The sequence below is a fragment of the Papio anubis genome, chromosome 14, assembly GCF_008728515.1.
Source record: "Papio anubis isolate 15944 chromosome 14, Panubis1.0, whole genome shotgun sequence".
Lineage (NCBI taxonomy): Eukaryota > Metazoa > Chordata > Mammalia > Primates > Cercopithecidae > Papio > Papio anubis.
Window position 1 is genome coordinate 85533048 of NC_044989.1, and position 24690 is coordinate 85557737.

Here is a 24690-nt window from a genome sequence, read left to right on the forward strand (position 1 = left end):
TGGCCTCGCCCAGGTGTATCTTGAAGGTAGAGACAACGAGGACTTGCTGGTGTAATGTAGGGGAAAGGAGGAATCAAGGATGACAGCTCAGTCGTCTTTGTGAAAGCAAATGGTAGAGAAGAGGGCCATTTACTGAGACGGGAAAGGCAGGAGGAAGGGAGAAGCATTTTGGAGATGGAGGTCAGGAGTTCTGTTTCAGGCGTGAATTAGGGATTTCTGTTAGATGTTCAAGTGGAGATGTTGTGTAGGCCATTGGGATGACCCAAGTGTATTAATTTGGTTGAATGAATATAAATAGATACATGCTCAGCAGCAATATCGTTAGAAATCTTGAAGTCAGGAGTTGATGTGATTATGTTGCCTTTCTCTCTAGTTTAAACTTTTATCAGGTAGACATCATTTTGGTGGCCTGTGAACTTTGTCTTTTTTCCCACAGTTGCAGGAGAGAGATAGAAAGCCCGATGTGTCTTCTGTGCCAGTGCTACAGTGAGACAGGTCCAGGCCTGGAGATCACACTGTGGGAAATAGGCCAGTTTGGCAGCTGGGTAATGAATTAGTTTATTTTAGTGCATTTCTCTCCAATAAAATCAAGAGGAAGATAGAATAATAGACCTTTTGGTCCAGAAGGAAATCAGCCACAACAGCTTCCTCACCAGCCCCCTTTAATAATACCTCCAACTGTGGTCTAGAGGAAAGATTGAACCATACTACTTGAGATCATACTACAACTTAGTGACAAAGTCAGGACTAGAATCTAGATCCTGTGACTCATATTTCAAACCCATTTTCTACTGTATATGCTGCTGGTATAAGAGACCCAAAACCACAGGCTCAGAGAGAATTTATTAGTTCATCAGTACCCCGAGGCCACACTTCTGCAATGGATGAAATTTTCCTGTTTACTCTTAACTTTTTCCTGAGATGATGAGTAATGAAGTTAGGAATAGAACTTTGGAGCCAGACTGCCCGAGTTCAAACCCCAGCCTGGTCACTTACTGTGACCTTGGGTAAGTTATTTATCTCTCTCTGTATCATTTTATGAAATAGGCTTAATGTTTAGTAACCTCAGAGAATGGTTGTTATTGGATGGTTTTATATATAAGATGTTTGGAGTAGTGCCTAGCATATGGTAAGCAGTCATCATTTAAGTTTTTTTTTTTTTTTTTTTGAGATGGAATCTCACTGTGTCGCCTAGGCTGGAGTGCAGTGGCACGATCTTGGCTTACTGCAACCTCTGCCTCCCAGGTTCAAGTGATTCTCCTACCTCAGCCTCCCAGGTAGCTGGGACTACAAACGCATGCCACCACACCCAGCTAATTTTTGTATTTTTAGTAGAGATGGGGTTTCGCCATGTTGGCCAGGCCAGTCTCAAACTCCTGACCTCAGATGAGCCACTGCGCACGGCCCATTTTAGCTCTTAGTAACCATCTTCATTTTCTTCTTGGATACAGAAAAATAGCTGTCTACCATCCTTATAAATACTTTGCATACAGTTTTAAAGATTTTATTTTTATGTGTTTTTTTGTTTTTATTTTTGTTTTTCTTTGAGACGGAGTCTCACTCTGTCGCCCAGGCTGGAGTGCAGTGGCACAATCTCGGCTCACTGCAAGCTCCGCCTCCCGGGTTCATGCCATTCTCCTGCCTCAGCCTCCTGAGTAGCTGGGACTAAAGGCGCCCACCACCACACCCAGCTAGTTTTTTGTATTTTTAGTAGAGACGGGGTTTCACTGTGTTAGCCAGGATGGTCTTGATCTCCTGACCTCATGCTCCGCCTGTCTTGGCCTCCCAAAGTGCTGAGATTACAGGCATAAGCCACTGCGCCCAGCCTTATTTGTATGTTTTTAAATTGACACGTTGTATATATTGTACATATTATATATAACATGTTTTGAAATATGTATACATTGAGGAATGGCTAAATTGAGCTAACATATATAACACCTCACATATTCTTCGTGGTGACTTTGGATATAATTTGAGTGCTAACAACATGCAAGGTACATTTCTTTGTATAAGATATGGTCTGTGCCCTCAAGGAATCTTTATTTTAATGGGAAAGAAAAATACAAGGTACACTACAAGGCTTACCTGTTTAAAATTATAGGACAGTAAGAACTACAAATAGTCTCTTCCTTTCCATAGTCTATGAGTTAAGAATGTGTTCAGATGAAAGCCAGGGGACTGAGGAGGAGTTTGAGCAAGTTTTGTGAAGAAAGTAGAAGTAGATAGACATTCCAGGACAATGAGTGTGTAGGACAGCAGCTAGGGCAGGAAAACACAAGGGAGAATTTGTGAACAGTGAAAAGAACAGTTTTGTTAAGGAAAAGCCCATGAAAGATAGTGATTAGGATCCACTGGGGGTATACAAGACCAAGCATACCAAACTTAGGTCTTTTTCGACTGGGCTTCTAAATTGGTGTATCAGAGCATCGCCATAGACAGTATCTTTTAGCTGGGCTCGGTGTGTAATCCCAGCACTTTGGGAGGTCAAGGCAGGCAGGTCCTTTGAGCCCTGGTGTTCGAGACTAGCCTGAACAACATAACAAAACCCTGTCTCTACAAAAAAATTAGCCAGGCGTGGTGGCACATGCCTGTAGTCCCAGCTACTTGGGAGGCTGAGACAAAAAGATCACCTGAGCCTGGGAGGTTGAGGCTGTGGTGAGCCATGATCGTGCCACCGCACTCCAGCCCAGGCAATAGTGTGAGACCCTGTGTCAAAAAAAAAAAACAGAAACAGGAAAACAAAACAAAACAAAAAAACTAAAGACAGTATCTTTGCTTCATTAGGGAGTGTCAGACAAGACTGTCATTGTCCTCATGGACATAATAGATGTGTTGGATGATAATATAAGAGGAGCTCATTACGATTGAGTAGCTCACAGAGTGTTGATCCACAGATAGTGTCAACCTGGAATACAGAGAAGATCACCGAGGTGATAATCACTTTTTTCTGTTGGGAGATAATTTGTTTTGTATGGACCGAGATTAACACATAGTTGACATACTCTCTTAATCTATTACCCAGCTTCACATCAACATTTTATCATTTTTTTGGTCAATTCTCTACATCCATGTTTTGTTTGTTTGTTTATATATGTTTTTATTTATTTTTGAGAAGCAATTTCACTCTTGTCCCCCGGGCTGGAGTGCAGTGGTGCAATCTTGGCTCACTGCAACCTCCGCCTCCTGGGTTCAAGTGATTCTGCTGCCTCAGACTTCCAGGTAACTGGGATTACAGGCACGCGCCACCATGCGTGGCTATTTTTTGTATTTTTAGTAGAGACTGGGTTTCATTATGTTGGCCGCCTGGCTTCAAACTCCTGACCTCAAGTGATCCACCAACCTTGGCCTCCCAAAGTGCTAGGATTACAGGCGTGAGCTACCACACCTGACCTACCCCCATTTTTGAGTTTGAACATTTTAAAGCAAATTTTAGACCTGTGTATCCTTTTACTCACAAATATTTCTGTATTTATCCGTAACTACTGGATAGTGTACTACACACACGTGTGTGTGTGTGTGTGTGTATGTGGAATTGCAATGTTACTATCACACCTCACTAAATTAACAATACTTCTTTTTTTATTTTTATTTTTATTTTATTTTATTTTTTTTTTGTGAGACGGAGTCTCGCTCTGTCGCCCGGGCTGGAGTGCAGTGGCCGGATCTCAGCTCACTGCAAGCTCCGCCTCCCAGGTTTACGCCATTCTCCTGCCTCAGCCTCCCAAGTAACTGGGACTACAGGCGCCCGCCATCTCGCCCGGCTAGTTTTTTGTATTTTTTAGTAGAGACGGGGTTTCACCGTGTTCGCCAGGATGGTCTCGATCTTCTGACCTCGTGATCCACCCGTCTTGGCCTCCCAAAGTGCTGGGATTACAGGCTTGATATTATTTTTTTTGAGACAGAGTTTCGCTCTTGTTGCCCAGGTTGGAGTGCAATGGTGCAATCTCAGCTCACTGCAACCTCCACCTCCCGGTTTCAAGCAATTCTCCTGCCTCAGCCTCCTAAATAGCTGGGATTGCAGGAATGCGCCACCACTCCCAGCTAATTTTGCATTTTTAGTAGAGACGGGGTTACTCTATGTTGGTCAGGATGGTTTCAAACTCCCAACCTCAGGTGATCCACCTGCCTCGGCCTCCCAAAGTGCTGGGATTACAGTCGTGAACCACCACGCCTGGCCAACAATACTTCTTTAATATTTAATACTCAGTTCATGTTCAGTTTTCTCATTTGTCAAATATGTCTTTTTAGTTTGTTAAAATCAAGATCCATATAAGATCCACATGTTACATTTGGTTGATAGGTCCTTTAAAATGTCTATTTATAGTAGCCCTCCTTTTGAAAATACTGTTTATTTGTTGGAAAAACTAGATCATTCCTTTGATAGTATTTCCCATATTTGGGATTGCATTTTAATGATATTTTACTATGTTATTTTCATCACCTATATTTCTTTTAAGTGGTACTCAGTTCTAGAGCCTTTTTTGAAATTTAAATTTTATTAATTTTTTTTTTTGAGACGGAGTCTTGCTCTGTTGGCCATGCTGGAGTGCAGTGGTGCAATCTCGTCTCACTACAACCTCCGCCTCCTGGGTTTAAGGAATTTTCCTGCCTCAGCCTCCCAATTAGCTGGGATTGCAGGCGCCTACCACCAAGCCCAGCTAATTTTTGTATTTTTAGTGGAGATGGGGTTTCACCATGTTGGTCAGGCTTGTCTCGAACTACTGACCTCGTGATCCACCCGCCTTGGCCTCCCAAAGTGCTGGGATTACAGGCGTGAGCCAACCGCGCCTGGCCAATTTTATTATTTTGTTTTTCTTGGTATGATAGATGTGTTCAGAGTTTCGGGGTATCAGTTCTAGAGTCTTGATTCAGGTTTTTGTCTTTGGTAAGAATATTTCATAGGTGCTGAAAATGTTTTTATAAAAATGTTAGTATTATACTTCTTACTACATCACACTGACAGGCTTACAATGTCTGGTTGTCTCAGTGGATTCAGATGTCAGGCTGTCCCTTTATTGTCTGTCACTAATGTGAGCTGCTTGGATCTATTCTTTGTTAGTAATTGCAAGAGGTTGATTTTCCAACTTTATCGTTTTTATTTCTGTGTTTATTCATTAGAATTATTTTATAAAGAACTGTTGGCTGAGCACTGTGGCTCATGCCTGTAATCCCAACACTGGGAGGCCAAGTTGGAAAGATCACTTGAGGCCAAGAGTTCAAGACAAGCGTGGACAATACAGTGAGACCCTGTGTCTTTAAAAAATCCATTTTTAAAAAGAACTCTTATTCACATACTTTAAAGAAATCACTGGAATGCTCAAATGTAAAGGAAAAATGAAAACAATATATGATAAAATAATATGCCTTTCAAGATACAGATGCTCAGGAAGTTATTTGAAGCAGTAATGAAGAAGTCAGATACTCTATGAATGTGATGGCTTCAGATGCAAGTCCATAACAGACATGTTGTATTGAAGTTCAGATACCACAAGCAGCATTGCCATCAATGTTGTTTCTTTTTGAACAGCTCATGGTGTCAAGTTCCAAACAATTGTATTACTGGTGATTTCAGTGTGTGTTAAAATCTTGCAAAAGTTCTTAGTGTCTGTATAAAAAATTGAGTTAGCTTCTACACTCAAGTAATTATAAACAGGTTTTTCTTTTGGGACATTTGACAGTTATGTGAAAGATGAGTCTTCATTGTATAGTATTGTCTGTCACACTGCAGATGTCTAGAATCGCTGATAGTGTTCTCCCAAATGCCAACCTGTCACACAATCATTGTGACAACCAAATTTTCATTTTACTCTCTAAAGTAATGTCACCCTCATTAAGAACCACTGGTCAATTGACAATAGGAAGGTAGGAAATCAAGTAACCAGTATAAATAAGCAAACATTTGAAAATAGGAGCTAAAAATCATCTCTTTTTGCTAATATTACTTTATACCTAAATAACCTAAGAGTTTTTTTGTTTGTTATTGTTTTCTTTTTGAGACAGAGCCTTGCTCTGTCACCCAGGCTGGAGTGCAGTGGCACAATCTTGGCTCACTGCAACCTCCACCTCCTGGGTTCAAGCAATTCTCCTGCCTCAGCCTCCTGAGTAGCTGGGATTACAAACATGCGCCACCATGCCCAGCCAATTTTTGTATTTTTAGTAGAGACAGGGTTTCACCATGTTGGCCAGCCTGGTCTCAAACTCCTGATCTCAGGTGATCCACCCGCCTTGGCCTCCCAAAGTGCTGGGATTACAGGAGTGAGCCACTGCGCCCAGCCTAACCTAAGAGTCTCTTTAAAAATTACTAGAATTAATGAGATAATTTCATAAGTAGCTGGGTTTGTATAGTGATTCTTTGCTTAATGACAGGGATACGTGCTGAGAAATGCATCATTAGGTGATTTCGTCATTGTGTGAACATCATGGAGTATACTTACAGAAACCTAGATGGTAGAGCCTACTACACATCTGGGCTATGTGGCATAGCCTGTTGTTCCTAGGCTACAAACCTGTACAGTATGTTACTGTACTGAATACTGTAGGTAATTATAACAGAATAATAACTGGATCTAAACAGAAAAGATACAATAAAAATTTATGATCTTATGAGAGCAGTCTATTGTTGATTTAAGTGTTGTGCATGACTATGCCTAGTGTGACAACTACTCAGTCATAGAACAGGTTTGCTACTTAGTTTCACTGAAAATTTTTTTTGTGGTGCTCACTTTTTTTTCCCTCATAAAATTGCTTGTCTCTTCCTGATTGTTGTAGGCCTTGAGGATATTATAGGATTTTTTTTCCATTTTCATTTGGCTTATATGTAGTGTCTTGGTTCCCCAAAAAGATACTCATTTTTATTTTAGACATATCCTCTGCCTTTCCTTTTGGCTTTCTGGATTTCATCATATCTAAAAAGGCAATTACCATGCCCATGATTCTTTGTTTGCTTTTTAAGACCAAAAGGTGGGTCAAGGTGGTCTGCCTGTAATCCCAGCATTTTGGGAGGCCCAGGCTGGCGGATCACAAGGTCAGAGATCGAGACCATCCTGGCTAACATGGTGAAACCCTGCCTCTACTAAAAATACAATTCAGCCGGGCGCAGTGGCAGTGGCGCCAGTCCTCAGCTGGAGCCGAGAATGGCCTGAACCTGGGAGGTGGTTGCAGTGAGCCGAGATCGCTGTCACTCCAGCCTGGTGACACAGACTGCCTCAAAAAAAGACCAAAAAGGTGAAAAAGCAATTGAGGGGGGACTTGAAGAAGGCATATATTTCTTAACCCTCACTCCCCCATGGTCTCCTCTTAAGAGAAAGGCAACATATTAGGAAATGGATCACAGAGTAAGACACAGAGCCCAGGAATGGAGGAGACCTTTCTGAAGGAGGCAAGGAGTGTGAGGTACTTTGTAGAATTGTTGAGTGGTGTCTGTTCAGTTTGTGCCTCATCTATAAGTGTTGAAAGGCCTTGGGGTTGAGGGAGCACTTAACAGTGCCTTGCATACTAATTTGATGTTGACTTACGGCAAAAAATAAATTTTCTTTTTTTCTTCTTTTTTTTTTTGAGATGGAATCTCACTTTGTCATCCAGGCTGGAGTACAGTGGTGCAATCCTGGCTCACTGCAACCTCTGCCTCCCGGGTTCAAGTGATTCTCATGCCTCAGCCTCCTGAGTAGCTGGGATTACAGGTGTACATCACCACACCCAGCTGTTGTTTTTTGTTTTTGTTTTTTGTTTTTTGGATTTTTTTGTATTTTTAGTAGAGATAGGGTTTCTCCACGTTGGCCAGGCTGGTGTTGAACTCCTGACCTCAAGTGATCTGCCCGCCTTGGCCTCCCAAAATGTTGGGATTACAGGCATGAGCCCCCACACCCAGCCAAAAAATACATTTTACTTACTTACTTACTTATTTATGGTTTATGTATTTATTTTTGAGACGGAGTTTTGCTCTTGTTGCCTAAACTCTGGAGTACAGTGGTGTGATCTTGGCTCACTGCAACCTCTGCTTCCCAGGTTCAAGTGCTTCTCCTGCCTCGGCCTCCCGAGTAGCTGGGATTACAGGTGCGCACCACTACACCTCGCTGATTTTTTTGTATTTTTAGTAGAAACGGGTTTTCACCATGTTAGGCTGTCCTCAAACTCCTGACCTCAGGTGATCCACCCGCTTTGGCCTCCCAAAGTGCTGAGATTATAGGCATGAGCCACTGCACCTAGCCTCTTACTTACTTACTTAGTTACTTATTTATCCAAGTGTCGCCCAGGCTGGAGTGCAGTGGCGTGATCTCTGCTCACTGCCTCCTCAGCCTCCTGGGTTGAAGCAATTCTTCTGCCTCAGCCTCCCAAGTAGCTGGGATTACAGGTGCCTGCCACCACACCCAGCTAATTTTTGTATTTTTTTAGTAGAGACACGGTTTCACCATGTTGGCCAGGCTGGTCTTGAACTCCTGAATTTGTGATCTGCCTACCTCGGCCTCTCAAAGTGTTGGGATTACAGGCATGAACCACCACACCCTGCCTCATTTATTTTTTATAACATATATTTTAATGCCTATTGATTATCCTGAAATAAGGTTAATAGGTGAGTCTTTAACTACATTAGAATCTGACATTATAGTGAAGTAACTGAGTACCTATTTACAATAAATAAGTTGGACTTAAAAGAAATAAGATCAGAAGAACTTTCATTTTCCTTTACTATTTATAGATATGGGGAGATACCAGAATGAAAACTGTTAGAATGAGTAAAAGCAGAATTATTTGCATAGAAGAGAAAGGGGGAAATAATTTTGTTTGATGTAGGGATAACATAAGACAAATTACATACTTTCCACACGGAAAAATAAAAATAGTATCATGTAGTCACCAGTGAGTTTGCCCTAATTATAGTATCAAAATAATTCCCAGTTAGAGGCCCTGACATGAGACAAAGAAGTGAGGAAATCTCACAGAAAACCTGGTAGCATTTACATTCAGCCCCTAGTACTTAAATGTCCCTTAGAGAAAATATCTCTTGATAGGCAATGGGGAATAAAGGATAGATTAGAAAAAGAAACAGTAATAGATGTGTGGTTGACTTCAGGGGACATTAAAAAAAAAGAAATGATAGCAACCTCAAAATAAGTAAGTTCAATATTTAATTTTTACAACATAGATGTCTATTGTGTCACAAAAAATTAAACATAACTAAGATGATATTGATGTGAAATACGTATACACACACACACACACATATATATGTACGTATGTATGTATGTATGTTTTTTCTTTCCTTCGAGATGGAGTCTCGCTCTGTCGCCCAGGCTGGAGTGTAGTGGCACGACCTCAGCTTACTGCAAGCTCCGCCTCCCAGGTTCACGCCATTCTCCTGCCTCAGCCTCCCGAATAGCTGGGACTACAGGCACCCACCACCACGCCTGGCTAATTTCTTTGTATTTTTAGTAGAGATAGGGTTTCACCGTGTTAGCCAGGATGGTCTCAATCTCCTGACCTTGTGATCCGCCTGTCTCAGCCTCCCAAAGTGCTGGGATTACAGACGTGAGCCACCGCACCCGGCTATGAAATATATTTTTTAATGTTAATAAAATCTAGCAAGAACCGTGTGTTTCATAAGCCCCTTGTGATTTAATAATGTTTAGAAATAAATATCTTCGGTCTCTATTTCATATTTGGAAGTTATAGCTCTGAAAGCAGTCTGATCAGGTACAGTGTACTGGAAAGTCAGCTACAAATGGCTTTGTCATCTAATTTTCTGGAATGTTAAACAGTCTTTGGTAAAGTTCTAAATGAAGCAAAACAATATTAATTTGTGGAATAGTGACATACTAGAAAATAAGTGTTTACTAAAACTGAAATAATATTTTGTGTTAAGGTAAACAATTGAATTAGGTATTGTGCTTCGATAATTTTACTTTTTTTTTTTTTTTCTAAGAGTCAGGGTCTTGCTTTGTTGCCCAGGCTGGAGTGTAGTGGCATGATCATAGCTCACTGCAGCTTTGCACTCCTGGGCTCAAGCAATCCTCCCACTTCAGCATCCTGAATAGCTAGGGCTACAAACAAGTGCCGCCATGCTCAGCTAAAGTTTTGGGGTTAGTTTTGTTTTGTGGGGGTTTTTTTTCTTTTTTTTTTTTTTTGTAGGGATGGGGTCTCACTGTTGCCCAGGCTGGTCTTAAACTCCTGGTCTCAAGTGATCTTCCTGCTCTGCTTCCCAAAGTGCTGGGATTACAGGTATGAACCACTACTCACAGCCTTATATTATTTTATTTTATTTTATCAATAAATTAATTTTTTCATTTTTTTGAGACAGGGTCTTTCTCTGTCACTCAGGTTGGAGTACAGTAGCGTGATCTTGGCTCACTGAAACCTCTGCCTCCCGGGTTCAAGTGATTCTGTATCCACCTCAGCCTCCTGAGTAGCTGTGACTACAGGTGTACACCACCGTGCCCAGCTAATTTTTGCATTTTTTGGTAGAGACAGGGCCATGTTGGCCAGGCTGTTCTCGAACTCCTGACCTCAAGTGGTCTGCCTGCCCTAGCCTCCCAAAGTGCTGGGATTATAGGTGTGAGCCACCGCACCCGGCCCCCAGCCTTACATAATTTTACAGTTTTGGGTTTTTAGTTTCCTTCTTGAATGTCTGGTAGGAGGTTTAGAAAATCCTGTTGGGATGCCAAACAATTCTTTATTGCATTTTCTGTGCATTGCAAAACGCCTAGCATCTTTGGCACTTTTACTCAATAAATGCCAGTGCAGCCCCTAATCATTGTGATGACCAAAAAATAGCCCCCATACCATTCCAGAATGTCCCGTGGGGGTGATACCTCCCAGTTGAGAGCGATAGTAACTGAACTGATTTTACTGAAAACCTGTAGTTTGAAAAACACACGATCACATGTTGCCTAGCAACATAGATACATTCTGAGATCCATTGTTAGACAATTTCATAATCATGTGAATATCATAGAGTGTACTAACACAAACCGAGATGGTACAGCCTACTGTACATCTAGGCTATGTGGATAGCTTATTGTTTATCTAAGCTAGAAACCTGCATAATATGTTGCTGTACTCAATACTGTAGGGAATTATAACACAATGGTGTTTGTGGTTTTAAACATATCTAAACATAGAAAGGGTATCAGTAAAAATATCATATAATAAACTTGTGGGACCACCATCAAATATGCAGTCCTTCATTGACCTAATCATGGTAGGCTTTGGCATCCTCCTCAAAACAAGTAGAAGAATTGATTGTATTAATAACATTAGTGCAAATACAAAATTGTTACTTTTCTAGTATTGATGGATCTACTTCAGTTAGCTTTGTTCTTTACATTCTGGTTTTCAGGCTCCAGTATAAATATTAATGGCCCTACTAAACTCATTTAACCTCCAGTTTAGATGGTACCAGTGTCCTATGAAATATGCAGAAACCCTTTCAAAAGCATGTTTCAGTTTGCATTTTAAACTCTGACCATAACGCATGCATTGACAGAGCATTCATTGTACCATCAGAGAATCATCCTTTGAACCACCTGCCTCCTTGTTAGCTTACTTTTTAAAAATAAGCTGTTATTTTGGGATAATTTTTGATTCACAGATAAGTTGCAAAGGTAGTATAGAGACTTCCCATATACTCCTTACCTAGTTTTTCCTAATGTTGATATTTTGCATTACCTTGGTACATTTGTCAAAACTAAGAAACTAACACTGGTACATTATTACTAATAAAGCTCCTGACTGTATTGGGGTTTTACTTTTTTTTTTTTTTTTTTTTTTTTTTACTTATATTCCTTTTCTGTGTGTGATCCAGGATACCAGGTTGCATTTATTGTCTTCTGGTTTTGACCTTAGTAACTACAGAGAACTGAGTGTACTGCCTCTTTGTGATAGCTCTGTATGGAGCTGTGGCATCCCCTCAGCATTGCCTGTTCCCAGCTCTTTTGCTAAACAGCCCATTTTGTCCTTTAGTAATTTATCTTGGTGTAGTTTCTAGATACTTTGCCATTCTGTCTATATACTATATATACTAACTATATAACTATATATACTACTGTACTGGTTTCCCATTTTAAAACAAGACACACAGAACTGAATGTAGTTTTTCACATATGGTCTGGCAAGAGTAAAATGTTGTAGATATATCACAGTTATGAATCTTGTATGGCTATTAATGCAACCTAAGCTTGCTTGTTTATTTGCTGGCATTTTTAGCAACTGTATCTCATCCTGAGCTAATATTGAAGCTAAGCTTTTGCTTAATTATTCCAGGATTTCTTATCGCATGAATTGTTGTTTTATCCAAAGGCAAAACTTTGTACGAAGTCCTTTTAAAATTCATCTTGTTTTACATACGCATTTGCCTCGCTTCAATCTCTGTTCTGTCATCCAGCATTTTAACTGTTTGTTTTATGCACAAGCTTATAAATGTTTGCTGTCATTTTCTTTTCTTTTTCTTTTTAATTTTTTTGTTTGTTTTAAATAGAGACAGGGCCTCCCTATGTTGCCCAGGTGGGTCTCAAATTCCTGGGCTGAAGGAATCCTCCTGCCTAGGATTACAAGCATGAGCTACCACACCCGGCCTACTGTCATTTTCTAAGTCACTAATAAAAACATGTATAAAATAGGGTTAAGTACAGGACCTTACAGGCCCAAGATAACTGGGCAGATGAAGGAAGATATAGCAAGCATGTAATTGTGTAAGGAAGCTAAAAAGGGTTAGCGTAGGGTAAAGGCCCTGATTCTGCCTTACAGTAGTCACCCTTTATCTGAGGGGGACATTTTTCCAAGACCACCCAGTGGGTGCCTGAACCTGTGGATAGTACTGAACCCTGTGTATCCTGTTTTTCATCTGATAACCAGCTACTAAGTGACTGCTGGGCAGGTATATAGCACAGATACGCCAAGCAAAGGGATTATTCACCTCCCGAGTGGGACAGTGCACGATTTCATCACACTATTCAAAACAGCATGTAGTTTAAAACTTATGAATTGTTTGTCTCCGGAATTTTCCATTTAATATTTTCAGACCGTTGTTGACCACGGATAACTGAAACCTCAGAAAGCAAAACTTTGGGGCCGGACACGGTTGCTCACGCCTGTAATCCCAGCACTTTGGGAGGCCGAGGTGGGCAGATCACGAGGTCAGAACATTAAGACTATCCTGGTTAACATGGTGAAAACTCATCTCTACTAAAAGTACCAAAAATTACCGGGTGTGGTGGTGGGTGCCTGTAGTCCCAGCTACTCGGGAGGCTGAGGCAGGAGAATAGCGTGAACCAGGGAGGTGGAGTTTACAGTGAGTTGGGATCACGCCACTGCACTCCTGCCTGGGCAACAGAGCAAGACTCCGTCTCAAAAGAAAAACAACAACAACACGAAGAAAACAAAACTTTGGATTGGGAGGACTACAGTATATTCTTACCTGTGGGTGGTGCCTAAGCTAGAACTCTTGCAGAGCATGAGAACAACTGAATTTTTTGGAGGGGGGCAGGTGGTGGGCACAGGGTCTGTCTTAACTGAGAATGAAGCCAGTTGTGATTCACAGGATTGTTTACCTATCTTTTATATTACCGGTCATGCCTCAATCTTCTATCTTGGGATTTTCGTGAGTCTTGCTTGAACTAGGCCTTTTTATGAATGGCATTGAAAATTTTGGAGGACTGTAGGCCTATTTATTGATTTATTTATTTTTGAGCTGGAGTTTCACTCTTGTCGCCCAGGCTGGAGTGCAATGGCACAATCTCAGCTCATTGCAACCTCCGCCTCCCAGGTTCAAGCAGTTCTCCTGCCTCAGCCTCTCGAGTAGCTGGGATTCAGCTCACTCCAACCTCCGCCTCCCGAGTTCAAGTGATTCTCCTGCCTCAGTCTCCCAAGTAGCTGGGATTACTGGCACCTGCCACTGCGCCCAGCTAATTTCTGTATTTTTAGTAGAGACAGGGTTCCACCACGTTTTGGCCAGGCTAGTCTTGAACTCCCTGAACTCAGATGATCCACCTGCCTCAGCCTCCCAAAGTGCTGGGATTATAGGCATGAGCCACCGTACCTGGCCTAAATTTTTATTTTTAATTGAGACATGATAATTATACATATTTCTAGGGTACATGGTGATATTTTGCTTTTTTATTTTTTATTTTCTTTATTTATTTTTTTTGAGACGGAGTCTCGCTTTGTCGCCCAAGCTGGAGTGCAGAGGTGTGATCTCAGCTCACTGCAAGCTCCCCCATTGGGTTCACGCCATTCTCCTGCCTCAGCCTGCCAAGTAAGTGGGATTACAGGTGCCTGCCACCACACCTGGCTAATTTTTTTGTATTTTTAGTAGGGGGGGTTTCACCATTTTAGCCAGGATGGTCTTGAACTCCGGACCTCAGATGATCCACCCACCTCAGTCTCCCAAAGTGCTGGGATTACAGGCATGAGCCACTGTGCCTGGCCTAAATTTTTTATTTTTAATTGACTCATGATAATTACACATATTTCTAGGGTACATGGTGATATTTTGCTTTATTTTATTTTATTTTTATTTTTTTATAAAGTAGTGATAAGCTCTCACTGTGTTTCCCAGGATAGTCTCAATCCCTGGCCTTAATGGTCCTCCCATCTTGGCCTCACAAAGTGCTGGGATTATAGGCATAAGCCACCACACCCAGCCGATAGTGATATTTCAGTAAATACATATAGTGTGTAATGGCCAGATCTGGGTAATTAGCATATCTGTCACCTCAAACATTTATCACTCATTTGTGTTAAGAGCATTCAAAATCCTCTCAGCTATTTGAAAATATGCAATAAGTTATTGTTAATTAGGCATACTTCTTTTATTTACCAAGCATGTATTTGAATGACATACTTCCTCCTCAGTAATGCCTGGGCACATACCAGTTCCTATTTTTCTATTTTTTTCCCCCCTCCTACTGGTCTTTTTCTTAATGTTTAGGAGTCCATTGTTATATTTGTTACCGATATTTCTCCCTACTTGTTGTCATTTGAGTTTGTTTATGGAACCTTTTGCCAATATTAAAGTGTTATATGTATTTATGATCAAATTTACAGGGTGTTCCACTTTCCCCTGTTTATAGTTTCACTTTCCCTATATTTGCTTAGAAAGGCCTTACCCACTAAATATTCTCATTTTCTTTTAAGAAGTGTATGTCTTTTTAAAAAATCTAAATAATATTTGCCATTTTAAAGACATATGGCCAACCAGTTCTTTTCTTTGAGAATGGAATTTTTATGTATGTGTGTGAAATGTGTCATAACATTTAGAAGAGTGTACAAAAGTATGTATCCAGTAAAAACAGAATAAAACAAACGTCCACACATCCACTACTCATATTAAGAAATAGAACATCTCAGCCAGGCGCAGTAGCTCACGCCTGTAATCCCAGCACTTAGGGAGGCTGAGGCAGGTGGATCATCTGAGGTCGGGAGTTCGAGACCAGGCTGACCAACCTGGAGAAACCCCGTCTCTACTAAAAATACAAAATTAGCTGGGCACATGCCCGTAATCCCAGCTACTCAGGAAAGCTGAGGCAGTAGAATCACTTGAACCTGGGAGCCAGAGGTTGCGGTGAGTCGAGATGGCACCACTGCACTCCAGGCTGGGCAACAAGAGCAAAACTCAGTCTCAAAAACAAAGAAATAGAACATCTCGTCCACATGTCCATAACCACTAACTGGATCTTCGTTTCGATAATCCTCTTCCCTTTCTGTGCAGGTTTACTCCCAATCTATCCATTTCTATCTGAGCCACATATTGTTTAGTTACGAAACATGGAATAGCAAGCCTAGGCCTCACCATGTGAGGAAAGAGCAGTTTGCACTATCAGGGGGAAGCCCTTAGAAGAAAAGCTGAACAGAGTCTACCTTCAGCTTCCCTGAGTTTCCAAGAGTCTGAAGAAATCATTGGGCAAGGGCGCAAATGCACTTTGGAAACTCAGGACCCAACATATGTGGAGCGTTTAGCGGGATTATTGTATGGACCAGCTTGGATTTCCAGCAGAGGGGTAGTCAGAGGACTGCTCTTCACTTGGCCCACTTCCAGGTCCCAGGAATAGGTCAGAGTGGGACACTCTCATGGGGTGAAATGAGATCAACTGAACCTTTTTCCTTGAGGGGAGAGCAGGAACTTCAACATCACTTGGGCAAGACCAGCCAAGTTCAGATAAGATGTGGGTACTGGGCCTCAGGTACCATTGTGTCCTCAGGTTGCAAAGAAAATGTATGATATTGTATGATTTTATGTACATATGTGTAATTAATTTTTGTTGTAGGTGCTAGTTGTGTTGTTGTTGTCGTTGTTTTGAGACAGAGTCTCTTGTTGCCCAGGCTGGAGTACAATGGCATCATCTCACTGCCACCTCCCCCTCCCGGGTTCAAGCAATTCTCCTGCCTCAGCCTCCCAAGTAGCTGGGATTACAGGCACTGCCACCACGCCTGGCTAATTTTTTGTATTTTTAGTAGAGACGGGGTTTCACCATGTTGACCAGGCTGGTTTTGAACTCCTGACCTCAAGTGTTCCACCCATCTCGGCCTCCCAAAGTGCTGGGGTTACAGGCATGAGCCACTGCACCCAGCTGCTAGTCGTGTTCTATAAAGTTTACATGAACACCAAGTTAGCAATTACTGAACCTCTGTTCCTAGAGGAAATTCAGGTTGAGGTTCCTCTGAGCCTCTGGTTATAACATTTTTATCGATGGATTAATACATAACCTTGTTTTATGTGTATTTCTGCTAAAATATATATTATATATTACATATAAAATACAGTACAATATATATAAAAATATATATAGTTGATTCATTAACATTAAACTGAAGGCCAGCAACACTATAACTCATGCCTGATACATGTGTTTTCTCTGTAAGCCTCATGTCAACCTTGTGGTGGTGAGGAACACTAGGCAGCTTTTCAGCAATACACTTGGGAGCCATTTAAATTAGTGAAACCACCAAGAAACAGCACAAAAAGATGAAAACATGGGACTAAACAGACCATGAAAACGACACTTGTTTACAAAATGAGAGCTGAAACAAGAAGGCAGAGCATTGCTTTGTTGGACCTGAGCTGGAAACATGCATATCAAGCCACTCAGCTTTCATGCTGTTGTGTGCCTGTTTCAGCCACTCACTGGAAAGACTGAAAGCACTGCAAGTATTGATGTGTACTTCTTTTTTTTGAGACAGGGTCTTGCTTTGTCTCCCAGGCTGAAGTGCACTGGCTAAATCTCACCTCACTGCAACTTCTGCCTCCCAGGCTCAGGCAGTCCTCCGCCAATCAGTCTCTCAAATAGCTGGCAATTTTTTGTAGATAGGAGGTCTCACTATATCACCCTGGTTGGTCTCAAACTCGGGCTCAAGCAGTCTTCCCACCTTGGCCTCCCAAAGTACTGGGATTGTAAGTGTGAATCACCATGCCCAGTACTTTTGTATGTATATGTTATGGTTTGGCTCTGTATCCCCACCCAAATCTCGTCTCAAATTGTAATCCCCATATGTCATTGGAAGGTGATTGAATCATGGGGGCGGACTTCCCCCTTGCTGGTCTCGAGATAATGAGGTCTGGTTGTTTGAAAGTGTGTGGCACTTCCCCCTTCAAGCTCTGTCTCTCTCCTGCTCCACCATTGTGAAGTGGGTGTCTGCTTCCCTTTCACCTTCTGCCATGATTGTAAGTTTCCTGAGGCCTCCCAGTCATGCATGCTTCCTGTTAAACCTGCAGAACTGTGAGTCAGTTAAACCTGTCTCCTTCATAAATTACCCAGTCTCGAGTAGTTCTTTATAGTAGTATGAAAATGGACTAATATAGAAAATTGGTGCCAAGAAAGTGGGGCATTGCTGTACAGATGCCTTTTCAGTGGGGCATTGCTGTACAGGGGCCCTTTCAGCCTGGCAACTCCTATTCTCTGTTCTGGAAAGTTTTCTTGAATTACTCTGTTGATTATTTCCTCCCTTCCGTTTTTCTTACTTTGAGGATATTGAAGCTTCTAGAGTAGGGTTCCAGTTTTCTTCTGTGTTCTAATTTCTGTCCTTTTCTGTCTTCCCCCCTCCTCTTCTTTCTTTTTTCTGTTTCTGGAAATGATTTACTTAATCCCTCTGTTTTCAATGATGTCTTGAGTTCCTAGGGGTCAGAGACCCTCTTTAATGAATAAACTTCTACTTTCCACTTAAAGTGCAGCATAATGTTGAAGAAGCAACTTAGAGATTTAACTGCTTCTTAAAGACCTTTTATCCATATTCTATCCTTCAGCAGTTCTTCACCCTAACCAGGGTTCCAGCAATGTTGCTGCCAGTCCCAGACATTTTGTTGAATTTGCTTGGTAAATTGGTTTGTTTCTTAGCTTTCCCCTTTGCCGATACGGGGATTCAGCTCTTTCCAATCTCCTAATTCAGTTATCTAATTCTGCTTTTCAGCATCCAAAATTGTATTCGTCTTGTTTCTTTTATTCTCTTTATCCTTGTGAAATTGTCTTTTATTTCAATTTCATTACAAAATTTTAAGAGTTTCAGAAAGCAACAAAATGAGATCTTACTTTAAGACCGTTCTAGATCAGGTGCCGTGACTCACCCCTGTAATCCCAGCACTTTGGGAGGCTGAGGTGGGATCACTTTAGGCCAGGAGTTCAAGACTATACTGGCCAACGTAGTGAAACCCCATCTCTACTAAAAATACAAAAATTAGCTGGGTGTAGTGGTGCACCTGTAACCCCAGCTACTTGGGTGGCTGAGGCATGAGAATCACTTGAATCAGGGAGGCAGAGGCTGCAGTGAGCCTAGGTTGCCTCACTGTACTCCACCCTGGGTGACAGAATGAGACTGTCTTCAATAAAAAAGACTGTTCTAGACATCATTTTCACAAAATTATGGCTCAGTCTCTTAAATGCCATTGTCCAGCGCACCACTGTCCAATGCAGCAGCCATTAGCCATATGAGCACTTGAAATGTGGCCAGTGCAATTGAGGAACTGAATTTTTAGTTTTATTTAATTTTAGTAGGTTACATTTAAATAATGACATGTGCCTAGTGGCTACCATATTGGACAGCATACTTCTAGTACCAGTGAAGTAAGAAGTTGGAATGTAATTTCTAGTCAATCTGTCTACCACAAGGAAGATTTTTTTTTCTGTTTCCTCCTTCTGATTTATATATTCCTTTATATCAGTATGGAGTCGTGGATTCCGGTACTATTCAGTGAGTTATAATCTATTACTTTTTTTTTTTTTTTGAGACGGAGTCTTACTCTATCATCAAGCTGGAGCGCATTGGCATAATCTCAGCTCACTGCAACCTCCACTTCCTGGGTTCAAGTGGTTCTTCTCCCTCAGCCTCCTGAGTAGCTGGGACTACAGGTGCACACCACCACGCCCAGCTAATTTTTATATTTTTAGTGGAGATGGAGTTTCACCATGTTGGCCAGGATGGTCTTGTGATCTGCCTACCTCGACTTCCCAAAGTGCTTGGATTACAGGCGTGAGCCACCGTATCCGGCCAGTCTGTTACTTTTATTATTTATCCTGATGCTCAAATTGTCCCAGGTTTGGCTGGTGAAACCCCTTTAAAGTTTCTTCTGTGTACTTTTGATATGTCCCCGTCGTTCTTCCTCAGACATTTCTAGATGATTCATTTAGAACTGGATATATTTACAGGCTCATGTATTTGCCCTGCGCAGCCCATAGAATCCTTCATTTCTGTGAGGAGCCCTGGTTCCTCTTAGTGGAGGATGCTATTTAGACTTACTTGGTACTTGGTTGGTAAACTTGTTGTATCACTGCTTCTAGGCCCTGTCACCTGACAAGGCATTTTAATTGCTAATGGCTATTATTGGACAGTATAGATGCAAAACCATCATTGCAAAAAAGGAAAAACAAGTAACTAGAATTTAGGAGTTCAAAGTCTCACCTGCACATCTCGGCACAGTTGGTATTTGGCCTTCTGAGCAGGATGCAACTAGCTGGTGATAAGAGTGCCCGAAGACGCTAGTGTTGGAGCTCTGGATGGAAGAAGCCCTGCTGCTAGAAGGATGCTGACCTCTTCCCATTTTGTTCTCTCCCTGTGAAGCCTCTCATGGGCACAGTGTAAACCAGAAGCAAGCTGCTAAGGGATTCTGAATAAATGAGTCAGCACTTCCTAGGCCATGGTTTCTCATCCTTGGCGTCGTAGACATTTTGGGCCAGGGGGCTGTCCTGTGCTTTGTAGGATGTTTAGTAATATTCCTAACCTCTACAAAATTGATGCCAGTAACCCTCCCTGTCCCACTAATATAACTGAGAGTGTCTCCATGCATTGCTAAGTGACCCCTAGGGGGCAACATGGCACCTGGTTGAGACCCATTTCCTAGACCCAGCAGAGCAGGCTTGGAGCTGAGAAACGGTAGTACTAACCAACCATCAACCTACTTTACTTCAAATGTTCTTGAAATGTAGAGGAAGGGCAAAGGGATTATGTTTATGGGCCTGTGATGGTCCTGTAATGTAGAGAGATGATGCTTTTTCTTTTTTTCATTGACAGGGAAAGCAAAGATCAGGTAAGCAATCTCTTTATAGACAGGCAAGATTCAAATCCTGATAAAGTTGATATTTGTTTACATGCTTTTAAAATGTGTTGTTGAATTTTCTGAGTTGGAGTTATTGCCATACTGTTTTTACATGAGTGAACTGTTTTTTGTGTGTTGCATTTCAGTCATTCTTGGTGCATTATTAACATGAATGCATTTTCTGGATGGTGCCCTGCTAGGGTCATACTGTTCAGGCTCATGGCTAGACATTGTAAGTGGAGGAAAGAAGAAATGAATATTAAAGCCAGTGTTTAAAAACTTTTAAATTTTGGCTGGGCACGGTGGCTTACACCTGTAATCCCAGCACTTTGGGAGGCTGAGGTGGGCGGATCACAAGGTCAGGAGATCGAGACCATTCTGGGTAACACAGTGAAACTAATTTTTTAGTCTCTACTAAAAAATACAAAAAATTAGCCAGGCGTGGTGGCAGGCGCCTGTAGTCCCAGCTACTCGGGAGGCTGAGGCAGGAGAATGGCGTGAACCCTGGAGGCAGAGCTTGCAGTGAGCTGAGATCGCGCCACTGCACTCCAGGCTGGGCAACAGAGCGAGACTGTCTCAAAAAAAAAAAAAAAAACTTTTACATTTTGTGTAATTATACTGTGTTTGTATACCTTGGTTTATTTGAGATTCACTTCAAACTGTATAAGCACTATCCATTTTCCTCATTTTATCTTTATGCTTAGTCCCTTCTTTCTTTCTTTTCCATACTACCATATATCACTCTTAGACATCCTCTCTCAGAGAAAGTCTCCCAAAGATCAGCTTATCCTAACCAACTGTTTACCTTTCAGCTTGCATGTCTCATCACCTCAAACCAAACATGTCTAAAATCAGACTTGCATGCCTCCTAAACTAGACATAAACCACACCTCTTTTCCCCCAGGGCTAGGGTATTCTCTATACTTTGTATTAATTATTCCTACTCCTATCCAGAGTTTGATGTTTGTTGGAGGTCCCTTTATTTTAAAATCCCTGAAGAAACTGGCGCAGACATAAAGAAATGTAATTTAACAGTTGAAGGTAGGATTTTGGAGGACTTGCTAACATTTTAAATTGGTTAGCCTGCAAAACAGGGGAAAGTGACTTAATTCATGTCTGTGGTGAGTTTTTGAGACTGGATTTAGAATAACTGCTCTGTATGTAGAGCACATTAGAACAAAGGGACCTGAAGTTGTATTTCAGTGTCTTAGAGAGGACTTCAGGAACTGCTTGGTATGAAGAGTTGTGTCAGGGTGAGTCTGTTGTACAACTATAACAAATCATCTTTCATCATTTTTATATATTTGGCTGTGTTTCTGTAGATCTCTATCCCTTAGTCTTCGTACTGTTTTAAATGCTTATTTACTTATCCTTATTCCCCATTTAAGCTCTAAGCACTAAGTGGGTATTACAAGTGCTCAAAAATTTTGGTTGTTAGAAATAGTAATGTAAAGTCAATGAGAAATGGTCTTAAAATACAGATCCAGGGCAGATCTTTTCCTACCTCAATATAAGGAGCTGTCATGTGCCTTACTTGACTGGGAGTCTGTCACAAATACATATGCAGACATTTCTAGTTTAGATAACATTAAAAAAAAATTAGCAAACAGTATGTTTTCTGCTCCCTCCTTATACATCTTGTGGTACATTAAGGATTTCCAGTTCTCCTTTCCCTCAAACAGTTGCAGAAAGTCAGTATAAGAGTGTTTAGGCCGGGTGCAGTGGCTCATGCTTATAATCCCAGCACTTTGGGAGGCCGAGGTGGGCGGATCACGAGGCCAGGAGTTCCAGACCAGCCTGGCCAGCATGGTGAAACCCCGTCTCTACTAAAAATACAAAAATTAGCCAGGCATGGTGGCATGCGCTTGTAATCCCAGCTACTCAGGAGGCTGAGCTAGGAGAATCACTTGACCCCGGAGGCAGAAGTTGCAGTGAGCCGAGATCCCGCCACTGTACTCCAGCCTGGGCGACAGAGCAAGTGGGGTGGGGGAGGGGAGACATTAAATGTGTTTCCCCCCTTTCATTGTTTGAAATGACATTATTCTCTTACGTGTAGTGTGTCTTTTCAGGCTAGAGGTCACCTGTTGCTGTGCATACATTATTAGCTAAGTATATGATGGGAAGGCTTTCTAAACAACTCTTAGACTCTGTTTTCAATGCCCAGTGGTACACAGTCTTTTGCATTGCCTGTAAGTTGTATCTGTAATTTTCAAAAAGTTGAGAAAACACTACATTAGAGTAAGAACTTAAAATAGTGACTTTAAGTAGAGCTTTGTTTGGTGATAAATCTCTGAAAATAAATATCTATAAGCACCTGCCTCAAGAGTAATTCCTCAATTTCAGGATTTCATTCCAGAGAAGTTAGGTAATTGGTACAATCTTCTTAAAAAATAAGTCAAGGGAAAAACAATAAACAAAACATGAAATATATATCTCCATATCGTAATAAATACAGTTCTGAAGGCATCTACTTCTGGGGAAAAAAAGATTATTATCAAACGATATGCTTCAGTAGGCAACCCTTAATCACTGGTTTGCCACTTAATGACTCTGCCTTTGGAGCAAATTACTTAGTGCCTGTGTGCCTCCGTTTATCCATCTGTAAAAGAATCAACAGTTAAGTGACTAAGTCTTTAGCAGATTAAAAATCATCACCTTCCCTTAAAAGAGCTCTTTTTTGGGAAAAGTTGGAGCCTAAACCAAGCTCTCTCTGCCTTGCTCCCACAGACCTGTCTGCAGAATTTTCAAAACAGAGCAGTTTCTATCTAGTGTGCATTGTTTAAAGCAACTAAACTGAATTGCAAATGTATATGGAAATACTGGGGTGGGTGGGTGGGGGTGTGTGTGTGTGTGTGTGTGTGTGTGTGTGTGTGTGTATAGTCCTCCCGCCTCAGCCTCCCAAAGTGTTGAGATTACAGACATGAGCTACCTCACCTGGCGTTATTTTTGGTTTTTACATGTAAACTTTTTATCACAAAACCATGGCTGACAGGATTCATTTCTTCAAAACCTGTTCCCCACTAACCACCTGTTAAAACTTGCAACCTAGTTCTCCTGGGCTGTTGTTGCCACCTGGTGGCTTACTCCTGGAGGTATTTGATATAGCATTTTTATCTACTTAATTTTTTTTTCTCCTATAGAAAACAAGTACTTGTTCAGGGCCTTCTTTTCCCCCCTCTACTTTCATTATTCAGTAGTTCTTACATCACGAAGTCTGTTATAGAGGTTGCAGTGAGCCAAGATAGCGCCACTGCACTCCAGCCTGGGCGACAGAGTGAGACTCCATCTCCGAAAAAAAAAAGTCTGTTATAGACACACATTAATCCCCTCCCCCTTTCCCTTCTCTCTTTTTGAGCTCTTATCTAATTACCCTAGGAAAACATCCCCTTCTTTTCATTTACTTCATTCATTCAATAGATATTATTGAATTCCCACATTGTCCCAGGCACTGTTTATCCACCTCCTCTTCCTTCATTTTATGAGTCAGAAAACAGCTCTAATCATGGCAGAGTATAATAGTAGATTGAGTAATATAGAAGCTTCTCTATTTCCAGATAAGAGGCTCTGAAAGGCTGTTCCTAAGCTCACTCATGAGCAAGTCCATTGTTGCTAAGTTTCTGTTTTCAAAACAGGGATGCATTTCTACGAACAAATGAAAGAGTATAGATCAGTTCTTTAAAATCAGGCAAACCAATCAGTTATTCCAGAGAGGACCAAGTTCCTCTATACTGAAAACTTTTAGAAATGAATTAATCTTCCCTCTTTCACAAAGTTCATAAAGAACTCTTTAAATACAATATTTCACCCATTTTTCTATTCACTTTGTTGGGCAGATTTGAACCAGCTTTAAATCAGCTATAGCCACAAAAGAAGTTTTATCACTTTCCACCTACCTCATGACTTTGTGAAGATTGGCAAAGTAATATATGTAAGTCATTAGGTACATAATTAAAAGTGAAGGAACTTGCTATTAAACCACTAGAGGGAACTCTGTGTGGCAAGAATTTTTACTCACTGTTGTATCCTCAGCAAATATTTTTGTTCACTGCTGTATCTTGGCATATAATAGATAATAAATAATGAAAGGATGGGTGGATTCTCCTTGTTGTTACGTATCACAGAACTCGCAGAATTCCACCTGGAAAAAAAAAAGTAGAAAAGCCAATTTCCAGTAA

General features: G+C 41.2%; 1 protein-coding gene across 3 annotated transcripts in view; it reads left to right on the forward strand.

Moving 5' to 3' along the window:
* KCMF1 (potassium channel modulatory factor 1) overlaps positions 1-24690 on the forward strand; it is an 82754-nt gene that overhangs the window by 18961 nt on the left and 39103 nt on the right. The window contains exon 2 of one of the 3 annotated variants that reach the window (XM_017947689.2): positions 20491-20506. The exons of the other annotated variants lie outside the window; for them this stretch is intronic. Within the exon in view, the coding sequence (XP_017803178.1) occupies positions 20491-20506 (16 nt within the window). The remainder of the gene's footprint in view (positions 1-20490; positions 20507-24690) is intronic. 3 annotated transcript variants of the gene reach the window in all.